General features: G+C 41.9%; 1 protein-coding gene across 1 annotated transcript; it reads right to left on the bottom strand.

Moving 5' to 3' along the window:
• Nucleotides 1-361: 361 nt before the first annotated feature.
• tctn3 (tectonic family member 3) lies at nt 362-19,031 on the bottom strand. The gene is made up of 14 exons (XM_008106496.3): nt 18,702-19,031; nt 16,277-16,409; nt 15,244-15,365; nt 13,075-13,205; nt 12,493-12,601; nt 11,505-11,623; nt 11,178-11,213; nt 10,540-10,614; nt 10,320-10,445; nt 9,745-9,837; nt 9,452-9,549; nt 8,856-9,021; nt 7,441-7,566; nt 362-2,248 (listed from the first exon to the last, which is right to left on the bottom strand). Exons 1-14 carry the CDS (start codon nt 18,979-18,981, stop codon nt 2,021-2,023), a joined length of 1,842 nt encoding a protein of 613 aa, XP_008104703.1. The 5' UTR covers nt 18,982-19,031; the 3' UTR covers nt 362-2,020.
• Between the last annotated feature and the right edge of the window lie 635 nt (nt 19,032-19,666).

Here is a 19,666-nt window from a genome sequence, read left to right as displayed (position 1 = left end):
ATAGCCATAACCTATTTTAAATTAATCTAGTCAAACATAAGTAGCAGTCTTGAACAGCATTGTAATAAAAAGGCTAGATTAAATATTTAAACAAGTTATAATATGTACAGACAGAAAAGCACAATAATTTCCGTAAATACCAATTACTCCAGCCATCCTAAATCAAGTTTTGATTCCAGTATAACACTTTGCAGGAATATTTACTCCTCCTTCCACTTTTCTATATTTTGTTGTTTTGTGTAATTGAAATTGATTTAATTAGCATTGTTGCCACCAGGTCCTCAACACTGTTAACATGAAACATATTTCCGTTTAGGCACAAAAGTTAAGTAAATTAATAAACAACCATGCAGACACTTAATAACTGTACACATATTCATACTTTATTGAGGCACCTTTGGCAGCAATTTTGAATGTCCTTTTGGGAACAGCTTTCATGGGTCTTCCACAAACAAATGCTTTCACAATGAAGATTGCGTCTTCATATGAAATAAGCCCCAAAAGTAAAATTCATGAAGAAAGGGTGGTATAGATATGTTCTGTAGTTCCTTGACACCTCCTCAGGTAGCCTGTTGTCCTCAGAAAACCATTCTGGCAACACTTTTTATCAAAGCCCCAGGTAATATGAGGACAGGAATTAAGTACTGGGCCAAGGCACTATCATATTTCTTTTGATAGCATACACAGACTGGGAAGCTGTAAATTAATAGCCCTAATTGAACTTTGAGGCTATTTTTTTCTGATGTGTCCTCATTTTATAGTTGACAGTGTATGAGGTCACTGTCTTGCTTACTTCAGGATTAAAGGTTATATTGAAACCATAGACTAAAAGCTTAAGAGAACTTTTTAGCATATACAACAGTGGAAGTATTACACAGCCCAACAAAAAAATTGATTTTTTTTTCATTTTTAGGCCTATTTCTGGGGTTATTTGGGGTGTCGATCTGGAAAATTGCATTGAATAGACTGAACTGAATACATTAACATTTCAGGATAATAATTTGTAAAATATATACAATTAAGGACTGTTTTTTACCAAATGCTTTATTATCATTGTATACATAATCCTCAAGATGGTGAGCTAAGTCTAGCCACGTAACAGAGTTTGCACTGAATAGCTTTTGCTGCACTCTCAGACTGCATGGGAAGATCCTTGCAAATAATCTTCATGTCCTAGGTTGACTCCTCTAGGCAAGACTGTATCCTGCCCTGGCTAGCAGTGTAAAAGCAAATTGGTACTATAAAAATGAGTCAAACAGGCATGATTATTGATCAGTTAACAGAGGAATTCTATCAGGTTTAATGATACACTATGAAGATAAGGTAATAATTTTAATCAGAGTTGTGTGATATCAATTTCAAGCTTGCTCCAAGGGAGACAGAAAGGAAAGCAGATTTAAAGTTACACAACTCTTTCCATTTTGTTATATTTCTTCATGAAAAATAAGATATGTGGAGTTCATGGTTAGGTTGTATTTTTCTTGACTGAAGATATAAAACAATCTGTTGATATTTCAAGCTAGAAAGGCATTTGAGGGTTTAAAAGCTATAGCACACCATGGCCGGTAGAATAAAGGCAAATAACTGGTGCTATAGAGAAGTGGGGGGGGGGGGGGGTCTAAGAAAGAACACAGAGAGATCTGTTGGATCCCAGCTCTTATTTTCACTATCCAAAGGGTCAGTATAAAGTATAGAAGCAGTATAGAAAATGACCAATGATATGGTATAACAGTTAAAGCTTACCATCACAGGCTGAATACCATTTTTTTGTGTACTGTGGTATGTGCATGTACCCATCTTATCATAGTCTGTTGGTTCTTCAACTGGCCATGTGTTCAGATTAACATGTAAAGAGGTTCTTAGACTGAACGGCAATCTTATCATTGGACACATAGCACCCACCATTAGCAGAGCAGGCTGTCTCATCAACATTCTTTCATCAAGGCAATGACAGTTTGGATGCTATATTACTTCCCAGCAAATAATACAAGTTTGGCATTTACAGGTCTCTTCCTTTAGTTCATGAGACGTGCAGTCCGTATGACATTAGGGAGGTGAGCAAACTACCAGCAAGATTACCCGAACTGCTCACAGCCCCACTGAATGCTACTTTAAAGGGGAAGAAGAAATCAAATGGAAGCTTCCAAGTAATTCTAGGCTGTCCACGTGCTGGTTCTGGCCATTTGGTAACATCTGTGAAGGTAGCTGCAGTCTTCAAAGATATCATGTTCATAGATAGGTCAAGGGACTGGAAGAAAAATGACAACACACTATTACCTTAAGGGAGAGGGCACAGAATGAAAAAAAAACTGTTTGGTATTCTTCATATCCTCACTTCATTATTTCATCATAATACAATATGGTAGTCAATAAAACATGAGCAGGAGTCCAAAGAATTTGTGTGAGTTTTTAAATAGAATATACCCACCTCTTCCTTCCTCCAAGAGATCAAACTAGCTGAATCCCCATGATGTGAAAGAGCAGTAGCTGCCCTCTCAAGATCTGACAGCAGGTTTTTAGATGGTGTTAATGGGCCCTTCTATGCCACATTCAAAAAAGGGGCTTACACACATACAAGTCATTAACAGGATCCCAACCAGTGTGACAAAATATACATCATTTTGCCTGGCAAAAAATAAGATAAATGTGTGTGGGTAGCACAAAGTGCAGACATTTGCATTCACTATTATGCTTCTGTAAAAACAAGTTTGTTACACTTTAAAATGTTGTAATTATACCTAATTATCGTACAATTCTGTATGTTAAATAGGTTTTGAATGAAGCATTTTATGTGGTTAACAATAAACATAATTTCAGTTTTTCTATTTTTCCAGAGAGAAAAAGCAAATAGACTTATTCTTCTCCAGATTTCAAAATTTCCCAGAACTATTGCTATTTTCATTGTATCATGAATGATATTCCTTTCTCACAATGGGAGACAAGGATTACTTCAACAACAACTAGTAGACCCATTGATTCGCCCCCTGGACATCAGGCGGAATCTTGGTAGACAAGATCCCCCAGGTTTAGGCCATGTCTATGTTACCTCTCAGTCCCGTTCTCAGACATCATTAGTGCCTAGCCCCCTTCCCACGCTAGATGATGATCTGTTAGATGACTCCTTTCCTCCTACACCAGCGGAGATAGGCCCCTCCTTTAAACAACCAAGTATTGCTGGTGATTTTCTATCTCAGGACAGCTGACTATCCCCTTCAATGGGCAACCTCAATCAGTCATCTCCCCAGGGGGGAGAGGGTTTCCACGGGCAGGGTCTCATTGAGGTGGTTTGGGGGAGAAGGAAGAACGGTCACTTTCGACCCAGGGAGAAGCGCAACAGAGTTTTTGCGACCCTGGAGAGGAATAGGTGTGGTAGTCTTAAGGACAGACCTCCCAGCCTTAAGGTCCTGCTTTTGAACGCCAGATCCGTCAACGGTAAAACAGCTGTTATCCAGGATTTGATCCTGGATGAGGGGGCGGATCTGGCATGCATCACCGAGACGTGGTTGGACGAGCAGGGTGGTGTGAATCTCACTCAGCTGTGCCCACCAGGTTTCGGGGTGCATCAGCAGGCCAGGGCTGGGGGGCGGGGAGGAGGAGTCGCGGTGATTGCTCGGCAGTCCATCGCCCTGATCAGATGCGCCGTTCCGCAGTCTTCGAGGTTTGAGTGTGTCTTCCTGAAGGTGGGAGCCCGAGACAGCTTGGGGATTCTGCTGGTGTACCGTCCATCCCGCGACCCAGCAGTCTCTCTGTCCGAGCTAGCAGAAGTGGTCTCCAATTCGGCCCTGGTCTCCCAACAACTCATAGTTTTGGGGGACTTTAATATTCATGCCGAGACCTCTTTGACAGGTGCAGCTCAGGATTTCATGGTTGCCATGACGACCATGGGGCTGACTCAAGTTATATCTGGGCCCACACATCAGGCGGGACACACGCTGGACCTCGTCTTCATTGTGGACGGTGGGACAGTCAGAGTGGAAGAGCAAAATATTCTTCCATTGTCATGGTCTGACCATCATCTGATCTGTTTGAGTTTCGCCGTGTCTTCTAACCTCCGCAGGGGTGGTGGACCCATTAAGATGGTCCGCCCCAGGAGGCTGATGGATCCGGATGGACTCCTGAGGTCTCTTGGGGATCTTCCTGTTCTGGAGACTGGCGATCCTGTCGATGTCCTGGCTGATCGCTATAATAGTGAGCTGACAAGGGCACTTGACACGATCGCTCCCGAACGTCCTCTTTCGCTGCGTAGAGTCATGTCGACTCCTTGGTTCACTGAGGAGCTGGCTGTGATGAAGCGTGCGAGGAGGGGACTAGAGTGCATCTGGAGGAAATCTCGGGATGTGTCTGACCAAGCACGGGCTAAAGCCGCTATTAAGGCTTACTCCGTGGCTCTGCGAGCAGTCAGGAAAGCTTTCACGACTGCCCGCATAGCGTCTGCGGCCAACAGGCCATCGGAGTTGTTCCGAGTTGTTGGGGAGCTCCTGCGGCCTCCTGAGACCCAGGGGCTCCCTGATGACTTGGCAACTAGGTGCAGCGATTTTGCGCGCCACTTTGCAGGCAAAGTTGCTCAGATACGCCATGAGTTGGACTCCAGCTTAATTGTAGTTCCAGCGGAGGTAACCAAGGCACCTGTCTGTCCAATTTTGTGGGATTCTTTCCGGCTTGTTCTTCCGGATGACGTGGAGGGGATCCTTGGGTCTGTGAGGGCGACCACTTGTGCTCTGGATCCTTGTCCCTCTTGGCTGGTTAAGCAGGCCAAAGAGGGGTTGTTGGATTGGTTTGTGGCTATAATAAATGCCTCCCTGGGTCAGGGGTCATTTCCATCTTGTTTTAAGCAAGCGGTGGTAAAACCGTTACTAAAAAAGACCTCGCTAGACCCATCTGTATGTAACAACTACAGACCAATTTCCAACCTCCCGTTTTTGGGCAAGGTTCTGGAGCGGGTGGTGGCCACGCAGCTCCAGGAGTTCCTCGATGACACTGATTTTCTGGACCGCTCGCAGTCTGGCTTCAGGCCTGGGCACAGCACTGAGACGGCTTTGGTCGCCTTGGTGGATGACCTCCGCAGGGAACTGGACAGGGGGAGTGTGACCCTGCTGGTTCTCCTGGACATCTCTGCGGCTTTCGATACCATCGACCATGGTATCCTTCTGGGGAGGCTCTCCGGGATGGGACTCGGTGGCACTGTTTTGCAGTGGCTCCAGTCCTTCCTGGAGGGCCGTTCCCAGATGGTGAAGCTGGGGGACACCTGCTCGGACCCCTGGCCTTTGACCTGTGGGGTCCCGCAAGGGTCTATTTTATCCCCCATGCTTTTTAACATCTACATGAAACCGCTGGGAGAGGTCATCCGGAGTTTTGGAGGGTGTTGCCATCTCTACGCAGATGACACACAAATCCACTACTCGTTCCCACCTGACTCCAAGGAAGCCCCTCGGGTGCTGAACCAGTGCCTGGCCGCTGTGGCGGACTGGATGAGGAGAAACAAGCTGAGGATCAATCCTGACAAGACAGAGGCCCTCCTGGTCAGTCGCTCGTCGGATCGGGGTATTGGGTGGCAACCTGTGCTGGACGGGGTTGCACTCCCCCTGAAATCACAGGTCCGCAGTTTGGGGGTCCTCCTGGATTCAGCGCTGACGCTTGAAGCGCAGGTGTCGGCGGTGGCCGGGAGGGCTTTTGCACAACTCAAACTTGTGCGCCAACTGCGACCATACCTCGTGAAGTCTGATTTGACCACGGTGGTGCATGCATTAGTTACCTCTAGACTGGACTACTGTAATGCGCTCTACGTGGGGCTTCCCTTGAAGACGGCCCGGAAGTTACAGCTGGTCCAACGTTCGGCCGCCAGACTAATAACGGGGGCGAGTTACAGGGAGAGATCTACTCCCCTGTTTAAGGAGCTCCACTGGCTGCCGTTCATCTTCCGGTCCCAATTCAAGGTGCAGACCATCATTTATAAAGCCCTAAACGGTTTGGGACCCGCCTACCTTCGTGACCGTATCTCCTATCATAAACCTGCCCGACCTCTCCGATCATCGGGGGAGGCCCTCCTGTCGCCACTACCTATATCTCAGGCTCGCCTTGTGGGAACAAGGGAGAGGGCCTTCTCTGCGGTGGCCCCTCGCTTGTGGAACTCGCTGCCCATTGAAATCAGGCAAGCCCCCACCCTTTTAGCCTTCAGGAAAGATTTAAAAACATGGCTCTTCCGGTGTGCTTTCGGAGAGTAAATGTTCTATGCTACTCCCCCCCGATATTTATCCTCTAGACTGGTTCACTATCTGATGTCCCGTCCCTCGAGGTTTTATTCTGATCCCTTTCTCACCCAGAGTTTTAATTTTTAATCTAGTTTTTAAATGTAGTATTCATGCGGCCCGCTCGTGTTATATTGCTGTTTTGATCTTATGTTGTACTGTTTATTTTATGTAATGTATTATTTAATTGTATTATGTTATGGTTTATTGTATTGTCTTGGGCATGGCCCCATGTAAGCCGCCCCGAGTCCCCGTTGGGGAGATGGTGGCGGGGTATAAATAAAGTTTTATTATTATTATTATTATTAACAACAAAGGGAAAAGAAAAGTGGTTTCCTTTCTAGTTCTCATCTATTTTACCTTGTGGAAGCAAAGAGAAAGGAAAGGAAGTTGTAGTCTATATAGCTTCCTTCTAACATGTGTGAATCATCAATGTCAAATTCTTCTGTCACCTGTTCTATCTCATGAATGTTGGAATACATCCCTTCTGATGGCACAGTGACAAAAACGGCACTGCACCGCCAGCCTCTTGAAGTGAAGTCCTTTTTGCCAGGACAGCAGATTAATTTATATATCACAGATACAGAGCAGCATCCAAATATATCACTTGCACCATCTTCCCTCAGATTCCCTCTGGTCTAGTTCACACTTCTCCATTAATCTCCCTGCTAATCTTCACAAAAATACTGCTAAAGCATCAGCATTTAGCTAGGATTTGCCATCATCTCTGTCATTTCTCATAAACAAATATTTTAATGTAGCGATTATGCTCAAAGACTAAAACATATTTTAGCATTATCTACAACATAATTCTAAAGGATTTTCACCTCACACACTCTTCTCATATGCATCAAAATAATGGTATAAATAATTCATTAAAAGGAATTTCCCATAATACTTGGGAAACTGTAGTTGCTTTAAATTTTATGCAAAGAAGCCATCATCACCGTAGTTGGAACCTAGCTTGTATGAACCAATAGGAGTCTAACCAAACCAGAACCACCTTGAGCTTCAACAAAGTAGTCTGGGTAGTTTGAACTGGAAGTGGTCTCCTCCTATGACACATGAAAGAGGAAAGGGTATGGACAAAACCTGAATCCAGTTATAATTTACATATGTAAAGTTAAATTCTGGTGCAAAGTGGTTCAATGAAACTGAAAAGGAAATAAACCTAAAATTATTATCTGTAACATACCGTAAGAGGCTTACAGTGATAATAATACCGTGCTCCCAATACTTGAGCTTGTGGATTAGACAGGAGGCCCACCTGAGCCCATATCACTTGTATCTCCAGAGAAACAGGAAGCATACAGTGTCCATTCTAAAAAGAAAAAGGGAAATGAAATAAAAGTAACTCTGAAAGGTAGTATACTCATCCTTCCATTTTTGTGGGGTTAAGGACACACACATCATCATCAAAAATGGAAAATCATGAATATCAGTGGGAGAGCGGGGAGGTATGGTCCTAGAGGTCAGAAAAGGAGTAGGCCTCATGCAATTCGGCCACTTCACTTACCCTCTGCACGACTCCTTTCCATCTCTTTGTGTTACACGTGTGTCAGTTTAACCCGAGTAAAGGAAGGAAGTTATCAGAAGAAACAGACATGTGGAACTGGCAGAGGAAGAGGGGCTGGCTCTGCATGCCACCACAACATTTACCCTACAGATCTTGACCCCTTTCCCTCTTCCTGTGTGCCTATTTCACCCATCACCTCCTTTCCTTTTCCCAAGCAAAATAGACACGCACATAGTATGTAGGAAAAGGAGCTGCAATCTGCAGGATAAACAAAGCAGTGTGCAGGCCCTATTCCTTCTCCTCCTCTTCCTGTGTGATATGTGTGTCTGTTTCACATAGGCAAGGGAAGTATCAAATGAAACACACATGCAGCACATCCAGTTCTCAAAGATGAGGCTGCCCTGTGAACATTCACAGAGCAGGTGAAATGGGCAGTCATCACCACCCACACAACACCCACCTTCCAAATAGCGCCCCCCCAAAAAAAACCCTCCTAAGGATAGGGCTGCCATGTGAATGTTCCATGTTAATTGCACTCAGCCATCAATATCTGCAAATTCACACTCTCAGTTCTGACTGTTTGCTAGCTCATACCGCAACCACTGCTTCCCAAAGTTGGGACTACTGTCTGATTCACGTGGTAGTCCCAACTTCAGGAGGCAGGGGTAGTGATACAAACTAATAAATAATCAAAACCGAGAGTGTGAAACCTGCAAAAGTGTAGGGCTGACTGTGATTTAGCAAAGTAATTAATAGATCAGTAGTAGATAATACCCAGAATAACTGCAACATCTATATCCAAGCAAAGAGCAAAATGTAAGGAACCAATTGGTACTGTATGGGAATGCAGGATATGAAACGTTTACAGTCACAATTCCCCTTTCAATGGCAGGAAGAAACAAAAGGATATTAAGTGTGGTTTTGTAAAGGGGCCATAGATTTTGGCAAAGCAGAGACTGCTCAGAGTGGTATATATGAAATGAAAAAAATCTCATATTGGGCATATGTTGTCTGCTCATCCTTCAGGTGATGTGATGCAGCTTAGAAGGGGAAACTAAATATGGACCTTGCTTCTCCATTTCTCTTTTTATTACCTGCATATTGCATCTTTTGGTGATTATACTGTTCCATTCTCCTAGATGCTCTGGGTTAGCATTTCCTATGATAGCCAAACTTCTTGGACCATGTCCCCCTTGAAAGGCTTCATATAACATCTCCTGCAAATTGCTACAGGTTTCTTCCTCCAGTGTAAAGGGTACACTAGAATTAAGAAAGAACATATTCTTGAAAAGGAATGTTCATTTCCATACAAAAAAGCAGAACAAGACAGCTGTCATATTTAAATGGCTGTGCCAGTTGAAATCAATCAATACAGTGACAAAAAATCTACAGCTTAACTTGTTTTTCCTTGAAAGAATGGTGATCAAAGGAATATGAAGATGCTTTTCTGTCAACTAAAGGTATTCCAACCATTTAGAACAGGAGTTTGAGAGACTAAACTGTAATCTTTATGGAACATTTATAAATAAGTCCTTCAATGAAGGTACAGTCTGTGACAGCACAAGCAAGAACAGACCTTTAACACATTGCAGTTTGCATGTCAAGCATGGAACAAATATCCTTGATTTGATCAATTTCCTTTGAAGTTTGCACAGGAAGTTGCAAGGTAATATATAGGGGAGGAAGTTACCTGAGTTGGCAACCTGTCCTTACATTTTCTCCAAACAGCACATTATACCTCTCAGTTGCTGAACACTGGCCATCAGCTTGATTTTTTAAAATGGTTATCTGAGGAAGGAGACATGTCAAGGAGCCCAACAAGAACATAAAATAACTAGAAAAACTCCTCAGTCCTGATGAATTTTTTTCCATACTGTGCTCCAGGAGAACAACACCAATATTTTTCTAACAAACAATAATCTGGAATGTCGAGCCACACCTAATAATGAATAGACTGGATCAAACACAGTGCTGGAAGGATACATACTGCTCAGTGCCATTATAGAGTGCTATTAGTGGGGCTCCAGTAATATAGCCAGGATTCCCACTTCTCTGTCTGGTGGAAGGGCTTCTATTCTGTAAGTGGACATAAAAAGTTAGAAAATATGGGCTAGCATGGAATTACCAAGAGAAATGTAGGACACCACACTGCCTTAACTACATTGTCGAAGCACCATCACCTTTCTTTCTTCAACTCCATATTCACCAGTGTAACAAGGTTGAGGACTGTTCCAGTCAAATATCAGATCTAGAAAAACTGTCAATTATCTTGAGTCGTTAACTCAACAGTAAATTCTAATAGGTCAACGGATACTGATGGGCTTGAATTGACTTCTGTATTCCAAGTACATAAGGGTAGAAAATTATGAGAGAACCACCCTCACAAGCCTACTGTATGTCAGGGAAGTAGTCACTGCTTCCACGGCATCAATATCATCAAGACTCACACCAACAGAACGTTTACATAGAATAGGATCCAGTTTAATGTAAGATTCCAGGTCCCATACTACTAATTTCGACCCTCCTCCTCAGAATGCGTGCAAACAACAGGCACTGACCCAAAAATGCAGAAAGAAGTGCTGCTGCACTGTAGCTCTTGGATTCCCAGATATATTAGCCACTTTGAACTGAACAGAAACCTCTTGAATCCCAAGGATCCCATTGAACTGCACCTCATAGGACACCTAGAAACATACATAACAGGTCAGCAGAAGACAAAACAATATTAAATAGGACTCAGTTCCCTTTCCCAACTCTAGTAATAAGTGTATGAAATACCTCAGTAACAACATTGTGGCAGATGCCATCAATCAGTGAAGGAGAAGGAGGCTCTGAGAGTGCAGTGATGTTAACCTAGAGATAAAACAATTTTCCAGTTTTAAAGATCAACATATCTTTAACCTACATAGTCTGTTCTATATACAATGTCTGAGTATTTCTCACAATTATTCTGCTTCCAACCTAAGGCCAGAATTCTTATTGCTGTATTTCACTGGCAGTTGTGCTTCTTCCCAGAAACCTGCAGAGGTGTTAAGTAAAGATGACCCCCTCTTCAGGAGTCAAGCATGGGGAGAATATCTTGGTCCCACCCACTTACTGAGGATGGAGCTGCCTTGTGAATATTTACAAGGCAACCTCATGTTTCCTGAGCTGGGTGGATCCCATACCCCCTGACCATCTCTTGAGGATAGGGGTACTGGGTAAATGACTAAGTGGAAAACCCAACTTTGGAAGGCAGGCATGGCAGTATAAGTTTGCAAATATTCAAAACTTAAAATGTAAAATCCATGAATGTGGAAACTGCAGTTTCCCTTCCTGTACTGTTTTGTTTCATGAATTCACAAAGAGTTACTGGTGATTCCAAGGGAGGGTTCCTTTAACTGAAGTAAAAAATACAACCACTAAGATTATTTCACCTGTACAGGTTGAAACACTGTATAGTTGACTGGGACCTGAAAAAGAGAAACCACAGATGCCTTATTATCTGCTTAAGAACTTTTTAAAAAACCTTTGATATTAGTTTTTCAGTTTCATCTTTTATACAATGAATACTTTGTTACTGGGAATATTTGGGAATTGCCAACTTTTCTATTCTCATCCATGTAACACATGGAAATTTTTAACACAGGATATCTAAACAGTTCAGAAATAAAAACTTATTTTTAAATTGGAGAAGTAACAATATGCAATATTACACCAGGATGGTGAAACAGCAGGGTGAATTGCAGGTCAGAGAATAATACCTTTAGCACAGTGAAATTACGGTAATATGAAGCTGCATCCAATACAGGATCAGTAGTGCAGCTTTTCAACAGGTCAGTAAAGATTCGTAAACAGTTTGTACTTTTACTCTCCAGAAAACCTGAGAAACAAATAAGCAACATTAGAAGAAAGACAACAAATTCAAAAGCTTCACAATAGTGTAATGTGGATGCATCCTACACGAGGGTTTCCATCTGTTAAGACTCCAGAATCTTACATCCTGGATCCATCATCAACATTATCTGTCAAACAGAAACTATGCAATCCAAGCTCTGTGCTTCAAAAGTACAGCTTATGCTAAAAATTTGGCCCTGTCATCTGAACACACACTTCAATTGATACAAAGACCAATCCTTACCATTAAGTTTTACAAAACCCTGGCTTCAGCTGAGTTCATACTATAACTATAAACAGGTTGCTATACCAAAGATTATCTTATCTAAACTCATCTTATTTCTGAAATCAAACTACATGTTTTTCACACTTTAAAACCTGCTTTGGGAACTTGGCCTCTTATTGTTCTAGCTTTTTGGCACTCAGCTACTGTCTCTGGCACAGGGTCTCATATCTCTGGCCACCCAGTCCCTCCAAATAATGACAGTCTCCTGGCAGACATGGAAAATTTACTTCTAGAAGACCAAGAGGGCTCAAACACAATCATAATTTTAGCTTTTCCACAATATAAGGCATTCCTGATTTTAAATGTGGCTAGCAAAAGTTGAGTGCAAAATAGTATTTATGGGATATATTATGCTTAGATATAGGCTGTTCCTATATCTCATAGATTTCTTCCATTAGCACCTTACTTGTCCAGGACTGAAAAAAAAGGGGGATTTGTTTATTTTGGCCACTTTGAGGAAAGAAATGAACTCTTTGGCTACTGGAAACAGTGAATGGCACATAGTACACACAAAATTTGTGAATTATTTATAAATGGTGTTAAATCTTTGTTCAGGTCAATATGCTCACCAGCAGAATTCTCATCTAGACAAAGCTGGCTGACTCCTATACCCACAGGTTGTTTGAGCACACTCAACATAGATGATGAAGCAAAGTATGTCTGAATTGGATCCCCCACCTGAAATGAAAAAAGAAGAGTTTAAAAGCAGCAACACACAGAGGACTATAGGCATCAGAAAAAGTGACATTACTGATGCCAAACTTTTTTTCTAATTCATTCTCTCATTCATTCAGTTTACACCCCACTTTCCTTAAATAACCCTAAAGGCAACCTACAATTGTGTACACTACATGAACACAATTGAAGCATGAAATGAATTAAAACATTAAAATGTAAAACACAAAACCATGCCAATATACTATCTGCTTATTCCTTCATCCTACTGTAAGAGAATGGATCTCTGGATAAGCTTGTGCTGTAATGTATGAGGTAGATTTCATCATAATAGTAAAAGAAGAAATTAGAAGGATGAAATTGAAAACAAAAACTGAACTTTACTATCATCCATCCAAAAACCATCAAACAGAAGCCCTTTTACCACTAAACTTCCTCAGAAAAAAACCTTTATGGATAGCTGAGAGTCAATTTACCTGGTAAAAGGAAGCAGGAGATGACTGAACTTGTTCTGGTAATATGAAGGATGACCCTCCATATTCTGCTGAAAGTGCTGGGAAGTTTTCTTTTGTAACCAGTTGTGGTTTCTGTAAGTAGTTCAGTTTTGCTATAAATACAAACGGGAGAGAGAAAAAATAAGCCATCAGTAGCATCGCAATGTTTCTGGCATCTTATTCTTTTTTGGCAAATCCATCCAATATGACCTCCAGTGAGAAATGAAAATGGTTTCATAGCAAACAATAAGTCCCTGCCTTTGTTAAAAGTTCATTCTTTACTATTAATGTAAGATTTTTATTTATTATAAAATCACATTACTGTGAAAAAGTTACTTTGCTATTAATAAGTATGTCTAATAATTAGCATTAGGAAATGTAGTTCTGGACAACACTGGGTACATAAACTAGTAATTAATAATTGGTTGTCTTGACTGGGTCACACTCTTTCACCCTTGAGTCACACACTCTGCTTCACAGAAAGGGGTATACAAACTTCTGTCAATAATATTGGCTGACACCAAGCTATAAAACAACTTCAATTCAATTGCTTTAATAGATATTCCAATCAGCCATTTTTTCTTCCCTATCAAATTTACAGTGTAAGCTTTGGACATATAGTATAGGCTTGATCTTTATATTGAAAATCTACAAGGAGACCTCATGGCTACAACAGCCAGCCTAATTTTTGAATTATGTATACGTTTTGCATCTCTCCTCTATCTCTGTTTTCTAATATGTATTTTAATGATGAACTCTGAAGAACTCATAACTCTGTATACTGCTTTGGTTGGTTCTTATGAGGAAGATGCAATGACTGGTTGAGATTAAAGACAGCTGAACTGTAATTTTTTATAGCTCAGTGTCAGTCAATAGAAAAAATTGTCTGCACCTTTCTCTGAGGAAGAGTGTGTGACTTAAGGCCGAGATAATGTGATTCAGTCAAGACAACCATTTACTGTATTAATAATTAGCTTATATACTCGGTGTTGTCTAGAAATGCATTTTCTAATATTAATCACAGTATTAGAAATATTCATTATTAGCATTATAATACATGATTGCTAAGTGGTAAAAGCATTTTCCAGGTTTTCTTACAGTTTAATGTTTAATTACTTAGCAAAGTATTTTTCACATTAATGTAATTTTATAATAAATCAGAATCTAACATAATATGTGTAATCAATTCATATTAATTAAAACTTATCTTTTTAATAGGTACCTTTTTTGCGTCTCCTTTGGGGGGATAAAGCGGGATATAAATAAATATAATAATAATATGGTTTATGTGCAAAATAAATGGGCTCGGGCTGTGGCGCAGGCTGGAGAGCAGATGCAATGAATCATTGCAATGAATCACTCTGACCAGGAGGCCCGCTCAGAGCCTATGTTTGTTTGTCTTTGTTCTATGTTAAAAGGCATTGAATGTTTGCCTATATGTGTAATGTGATCCGCCCTGAGTCCCCTTCGGGGTGAGAAGGGCGGAATATAAATGCTGTAAATAAATAAATAAATAGTTTAATCATTAAAGATACCTTTACTTGGAAAGTCACGTGCTAAAAACCTATGTGTCCTGAAGGCGTTTCGCCTATTTTACTACTGCCAAATTGTGCAGATTTCATCTATAGGATGTCAAACAGCACCCACTGCTTACCAAATTGAAACTTGACAGCAGCAAATCATTGTAGTCAGGTAGAAGCAAGTAAACTTCTCCCTGATTTCCACAGTCTTGGACTAAGTAACTCTAGATCTGCTAACTCTAGCTCAAATCACTAGCTAGGTATGATGAGAGCTCTATGCTAAAACATCGGAAGAGCCCCAAGTTGCCTACCTCTGCACTAATGAAATTGTGCACTGACTAGAGACAAGACTGTTGGCTCTGCATGACTCAGACCCCCATCATTTTGGTGACAGGACATAATCTGTATTATAACTGAAACTTTCCTCGGTAACTAATATTGTCTACTTCTTCTGGGGGTATTTTAAGAACGTCAAGGCTAATCATAACAAAATAACTGCATAAAGTTTCTATTGTATTTACTACATCTTCATCAATGGCCAAAAATTACATGTGCATTATAAACTTTAAATTTGCTTTTAGAAAAAAAAACTTGACCAAAAAGGAAAACCATAATATTAATTCAAACTTACAATCATTTAATTGTACACAGAAGAGCAATGTACAGCCATCAGGACTAGGGAGGATCTGAGTGTGGTAAGGAGTGCTATTTCGGAAAATAAGAGACTTGTCCAAACATATCTGACTCACAGCCCTAAGCAAAAAACATAAGCATACAAAAAATCAGAGAAGCTCTATTTGAGAAAACTTGCACCAACAATATATTCCACACAATTATTTCCAGTGGGTATGGTGAAACACAAGGCTTACTGAACAGGTTGGACAAATAATGAAATAAATATTCCAAGCCATTGAAGAGCTAGGCTTTTTTCTTCCTGTTTCTACTTTGTAGGAGGCAGGGATACCGAAATCATGTAAATCTGCCTCAAGGCCACTTTAAAGAATTCCATAGACTTGAAGCACACATGTTATTACCTTGAAAATATCAGTCTAAACAAATCTACAGTGTATGGAAAGCAGTCACTGTTTTATTTAGCACATGACTGTGTTCAGTCTAATTGGCAATTATTGAGCCCGCTACCTAGGATCATTTTAACTAAAGATGCCAGGATCTGAATCTGAGATCTTCTACATGGAAAGTCTGTGCAAGGAAGCAATTAACAGTAAGCAAGCAAGAAAGTAAGCAAGACAAAACTCTCGTCTGTCAACATACTGATGGGACTGCATATGTGAAGTGAAACTCTCAAAGAAATGGAACCTTTCCATGCATCTGTAAATATAATAGGTCTCCAAAATAGGCAGACATATTTGGGCTGTCTTTTTGTTGACCTTTAGAAGCCTTCAGGACAGAGCAGAAACAATCCCTTCATTGCTTTGGCCAGACTCCTTAATATAGGTTTTTATATTTTCCAAACACGGAAATTTTATACAATGGTTAGCATTTCAGCTCCTTTCCTAAAATACATCAGACACTTGGAATTGAAGCACACACAGATTCCCAAAGGGGAAAAGAATCTTGTTAGATAGCTTGTCAATTCTTATTGCCATAACATCCTTTCCTTACACACTGAATAGAGGTGATAGTCTCTATTAGGTTCATCTTACCTGGTGCTACCTGGAAGGCAGAAGGAGAAGGGGCAGTTGGAACTCCCCAGGGTGCATTGCAAGCCACAGTTTGAATCACAGCAGCAGTTAAGGTCACAGAAGCCTGGATGAAGGTCACAGGGGCAGAGTGAGTCTAGATGGAAAGAAGCAGAAAAGCAAAAAGATGAGGCAGTCAGGGTTCATCTAATGCCCCTTCCATACAGCTGAATAAAATGCCACATTATCTGCTCTGAACTGGAATCCATGGCAGTGTGGACTCAGATAACCCAGTCCAAAGCAGATATTGTGGCATTTTATGTCTTGATATTCTGGGTTATATGGCTGTGTGGAACGGTCCCAAGCCTCCTACCATTCAAGGGCATGAAGTGAGAAAGGAGCTCCACTACCTATTAATGATTGATGGGAAAGTTGCTGTTTTGGACTACATTACAATCACCAGAATCATCTTGAAAGTTACTTTTTTGGATGTCAACTCAAAACCATTATACGAACTATCATCCCAAATATTTTCAAGCTCTAGGCATATTATTTAGTGTACTGCTAATAAAACAGTAGGTTCCGACTCCAAATGGGGCCCCTTAGCTCAATGTTGGGGTCATAGAAAAACTGGCAGCAGTAAAGGGTTTTTGAATGCCACCCATTTACACAATTTATATCTGTAGGAATACCAAGGTGCTTGTTTATGAAACTATTGTCCTCTTAACCCTGTTATACGCCTGTGAAATGTGGACTGTCTACAGATGTCATACTCAGCTCCTGGAACGATTCCACCAGCGTTGCCTCTGAAAAATCCTGCAAATCTCTTCAGAAGACAGGCAGACAAATGTCAGCATGCTGTAAGAAGCAAAGGCCACCAGCACTGAAGCGATGCTCCTACATCAACTCCGCTGGACTGGCCACATTGTCCGAATGCCCGATCACTATCTCCCAGAGCCCCCAGATGGCGTAGTGGACTAAGTGACTTGAAGGTTGGGTTGCTGACCTGAAAGCTGCCAGGTTCGAATCCCACCTGGGGAGAGTGTGGATGAGCTCCCTCTATCAGCTCTAGCTCCATGCAGGGACATGAGAGAAGCCTCCCACAAGAATGGTAAAAACAGCAAAACATCCGGGCGTCCCCTGGGCAACGTCCTTGCAGACGGCCAATTCTCTCACTCCAGAAGCAACTCCGGTTGCTCCTGACACGAAAAAAAAAATATCTCCCAAAGCAGTTACTGTACTCCCAACTCAAAAACAGAATGTTGGTGGACAGAAAAGGAGATTTAAAGGTGGGCGTAAAGCTAACCTTAAAAACTGTCACCTAGACACCGAGAACTGGGAAGCCCTGGCCCTTGAGCGCTCTAGCTGGAGGTCAACTGTGACCAGCAGTGCTGTGGAATTTGAAGAGGCATGAATGGAGGGTGAAAGGACCAATATGTTTTATTGATTAGCCCATCGGCCATATCAAAACATTTAACAAACACATTTAATACACACACACAGAGCATACAATCCACACTACAAAATTAAAATAAACAAGCTGTTAACAAGATCAAGATCCTGATCCAGATCAAATATCTGCATCACCTCTACAATTTACCCCAATCAACTCCAAATATGCAGTTCTTGATTGAGTTGCTTTAAATAGGATGAAAGGAGAAATGTGCCAAGAGGAAGGTGCGTCAAGCCAACTCTGATCAGGACCGCCTTCCACTTGGAAACCAATGTCCTCACGGTGGAAGAACATGTGAGTCAAGAACAGGGCTCTACAGTCACCTACGTATCCACTGCCAGGACACTACCTTTGGATGGCCATCATACTCAGACAGCAAGGGATCGCCTAAGCAAGTTAGCAACAACATACAGTGTTTACAGTGGACTCCACAGAAGACACATTGGCTGTACTCCACAAAGAGGAAAATCAGCCTGTTTAAGCAAGCTTTGCAAATGCTGGTTTGTTATCAGTAAATGTTTGGTTTTTACACCTATTTTGCAGATCTATAATTGGGGTCACATTAAACAAATCTCAGGAAAAGGGGTTCCTGAGTTGAAAAGTTCAAGAAGCCCTGATGTAGAGTTTAGTTTGACACTTTTGACCCAATGCCATAGAATCCTAGGATCTGTAGATTTAAAGTGTCTCTCGCCTTCTCTTCCAAAGAGTGCTAGTGCCTCACCAAACTACAACTCCCAGGATTCCATAGCATTGAAATATGGCTGTTAAAGTAGTGTCAAACTGCATTAAATGCAACCTGCGTTAAAATTCATTCTCAGTTGAAAAGGTGGCACATCAATTATGCCAGGTATGGGCAAACTTGAGCCCTCCAGGTGTTTTGGGCTTCAACTCCCACAATTCCCAACAGCCTCAGGCCCGTTCCTTTTCCACTTCAGCCGCTTAAGCGGCCTGGAGGGCCAAAGTTGCCCATGCCTGGATTATCCCATACTCTCTCACCGCCTGGAGACTCAGGGCTTTCTTCTTCCCTCTGGACTCCGGGCGTCTCGCTGGGGCGCGCCGCTTCTGTGGGGGGCTCCTCGGCCTTCAGGGTACTGTTCTCCGCCCCCAAAGTACTGTTAATGTCCTCCGCCTTCAGAGTGCTGCTACTTTCTTCTGGCTTCGAAGTACTGCTTACTTCCTCGGCGTTCAGAGTAACGTTTTCCTCCTCCGTCTGGGCCTTCGACAAACCTGACACTGAGAGGAAGAGGAGGAGAAGCAACTGCAGCGTGAGTTCCATAGCTGCCGCATCGCTCCGTTGCTAGGAGACTCTGCCCAGTCGCACGCTCATGACGTAACGCGCAAAGGAAAAGTGTTGGCTTAAGCGCCCCCCCCCCGCAAGGCCCATAGAGCTAGGAAAGGGTTAGAGCTATCTAACAGACACTTAGCATACACTTTCGGCTATAAATTTCTCACCCCCCCCCCCCCCTCAGCTGGGCGATGAGAAAGACCTATAGAAAATGAAGGGGAACAGAAGTAAAAACTGTAAAACACAATCAAGGGGAAATAGAAGGGGATTTGAAATGCAATCTGTCCTCATGCAAGAATAGAGGCCCCATCTACACTACACTGATCACTTAATGAAGTTAGAAATAGCTTCAAATGGCTGTCAGATAACAAACTCTTATGAAAGCATGGAAAAGAAAAGCCTTAATATACACCAGTGCTTTGTAGTTTTGTGTTATCTCCATTTGAGCCTCAAAGTGGTTCTAGGATTTCCTGTGTAATCATCCACACTGCAAAACCACTTTCTTCAATGCTAGTTTGAAATTTAAAGCTTGAATTCATGATGTTGTTTGAGCTTATTCCGTGTGTCATCTAAACACTCTTATCGAGTTGCCTTCTATCCATATTAAGTAGTCAATGCAGCCGTGCCCTTAGACCAGTGGTTCTCAACCTGTGGGTCCCCAAATGTTTTGGTCTGC

The sequence above is a fragment of the Anolis carolinensis genome, chromosome 3, assembly GCF_035594765.1.
Source record: "Anolis carolinensis isolate JA03-04 chromosome 3, rAnoCar3.1.pri, whole genome shotgun sequence".
In the NCBI taxonomy this organism is placed as follows: Eukaryota; Metazoa; Chordata; class Lepidosauria; order Squamata; family Dactyloidae; genus Anolis; species Anolis carolinensis.
Note: the sequence above shows the minus strand (reverse complement) of the source record. Positions and strands in the feature narration are given on the sequence as shown.

What these genes read in the sequence shown, in the direction of transcription:
- tctn3 (XM_008106496.3), bottom strand. Translation starts at nt 18,981, where the DNA reads ATGGAACTCACGCTGCAGTTGCTTCTCCTCCTCTTCCTCTCAGTGTCA. An exon ending in TGCCTTCCAGGTAGCACCAG is followed by an intron (nt 15,366 to 16,276) that starts GTAAGATGAACC and finishes TTTTTTGCTTAG; the next exon opens with GGCTGTGAGTCAGATATGTT. An exon ending in ATAATGGCACTGAGCAGTAT is followed by an intron (nt 9,550 to 9,744) that starts GTATCCTTCCAG and finishes CTCCTTCCTCAG; the next exon opens with ATAACCATTTTAAAAAATCA.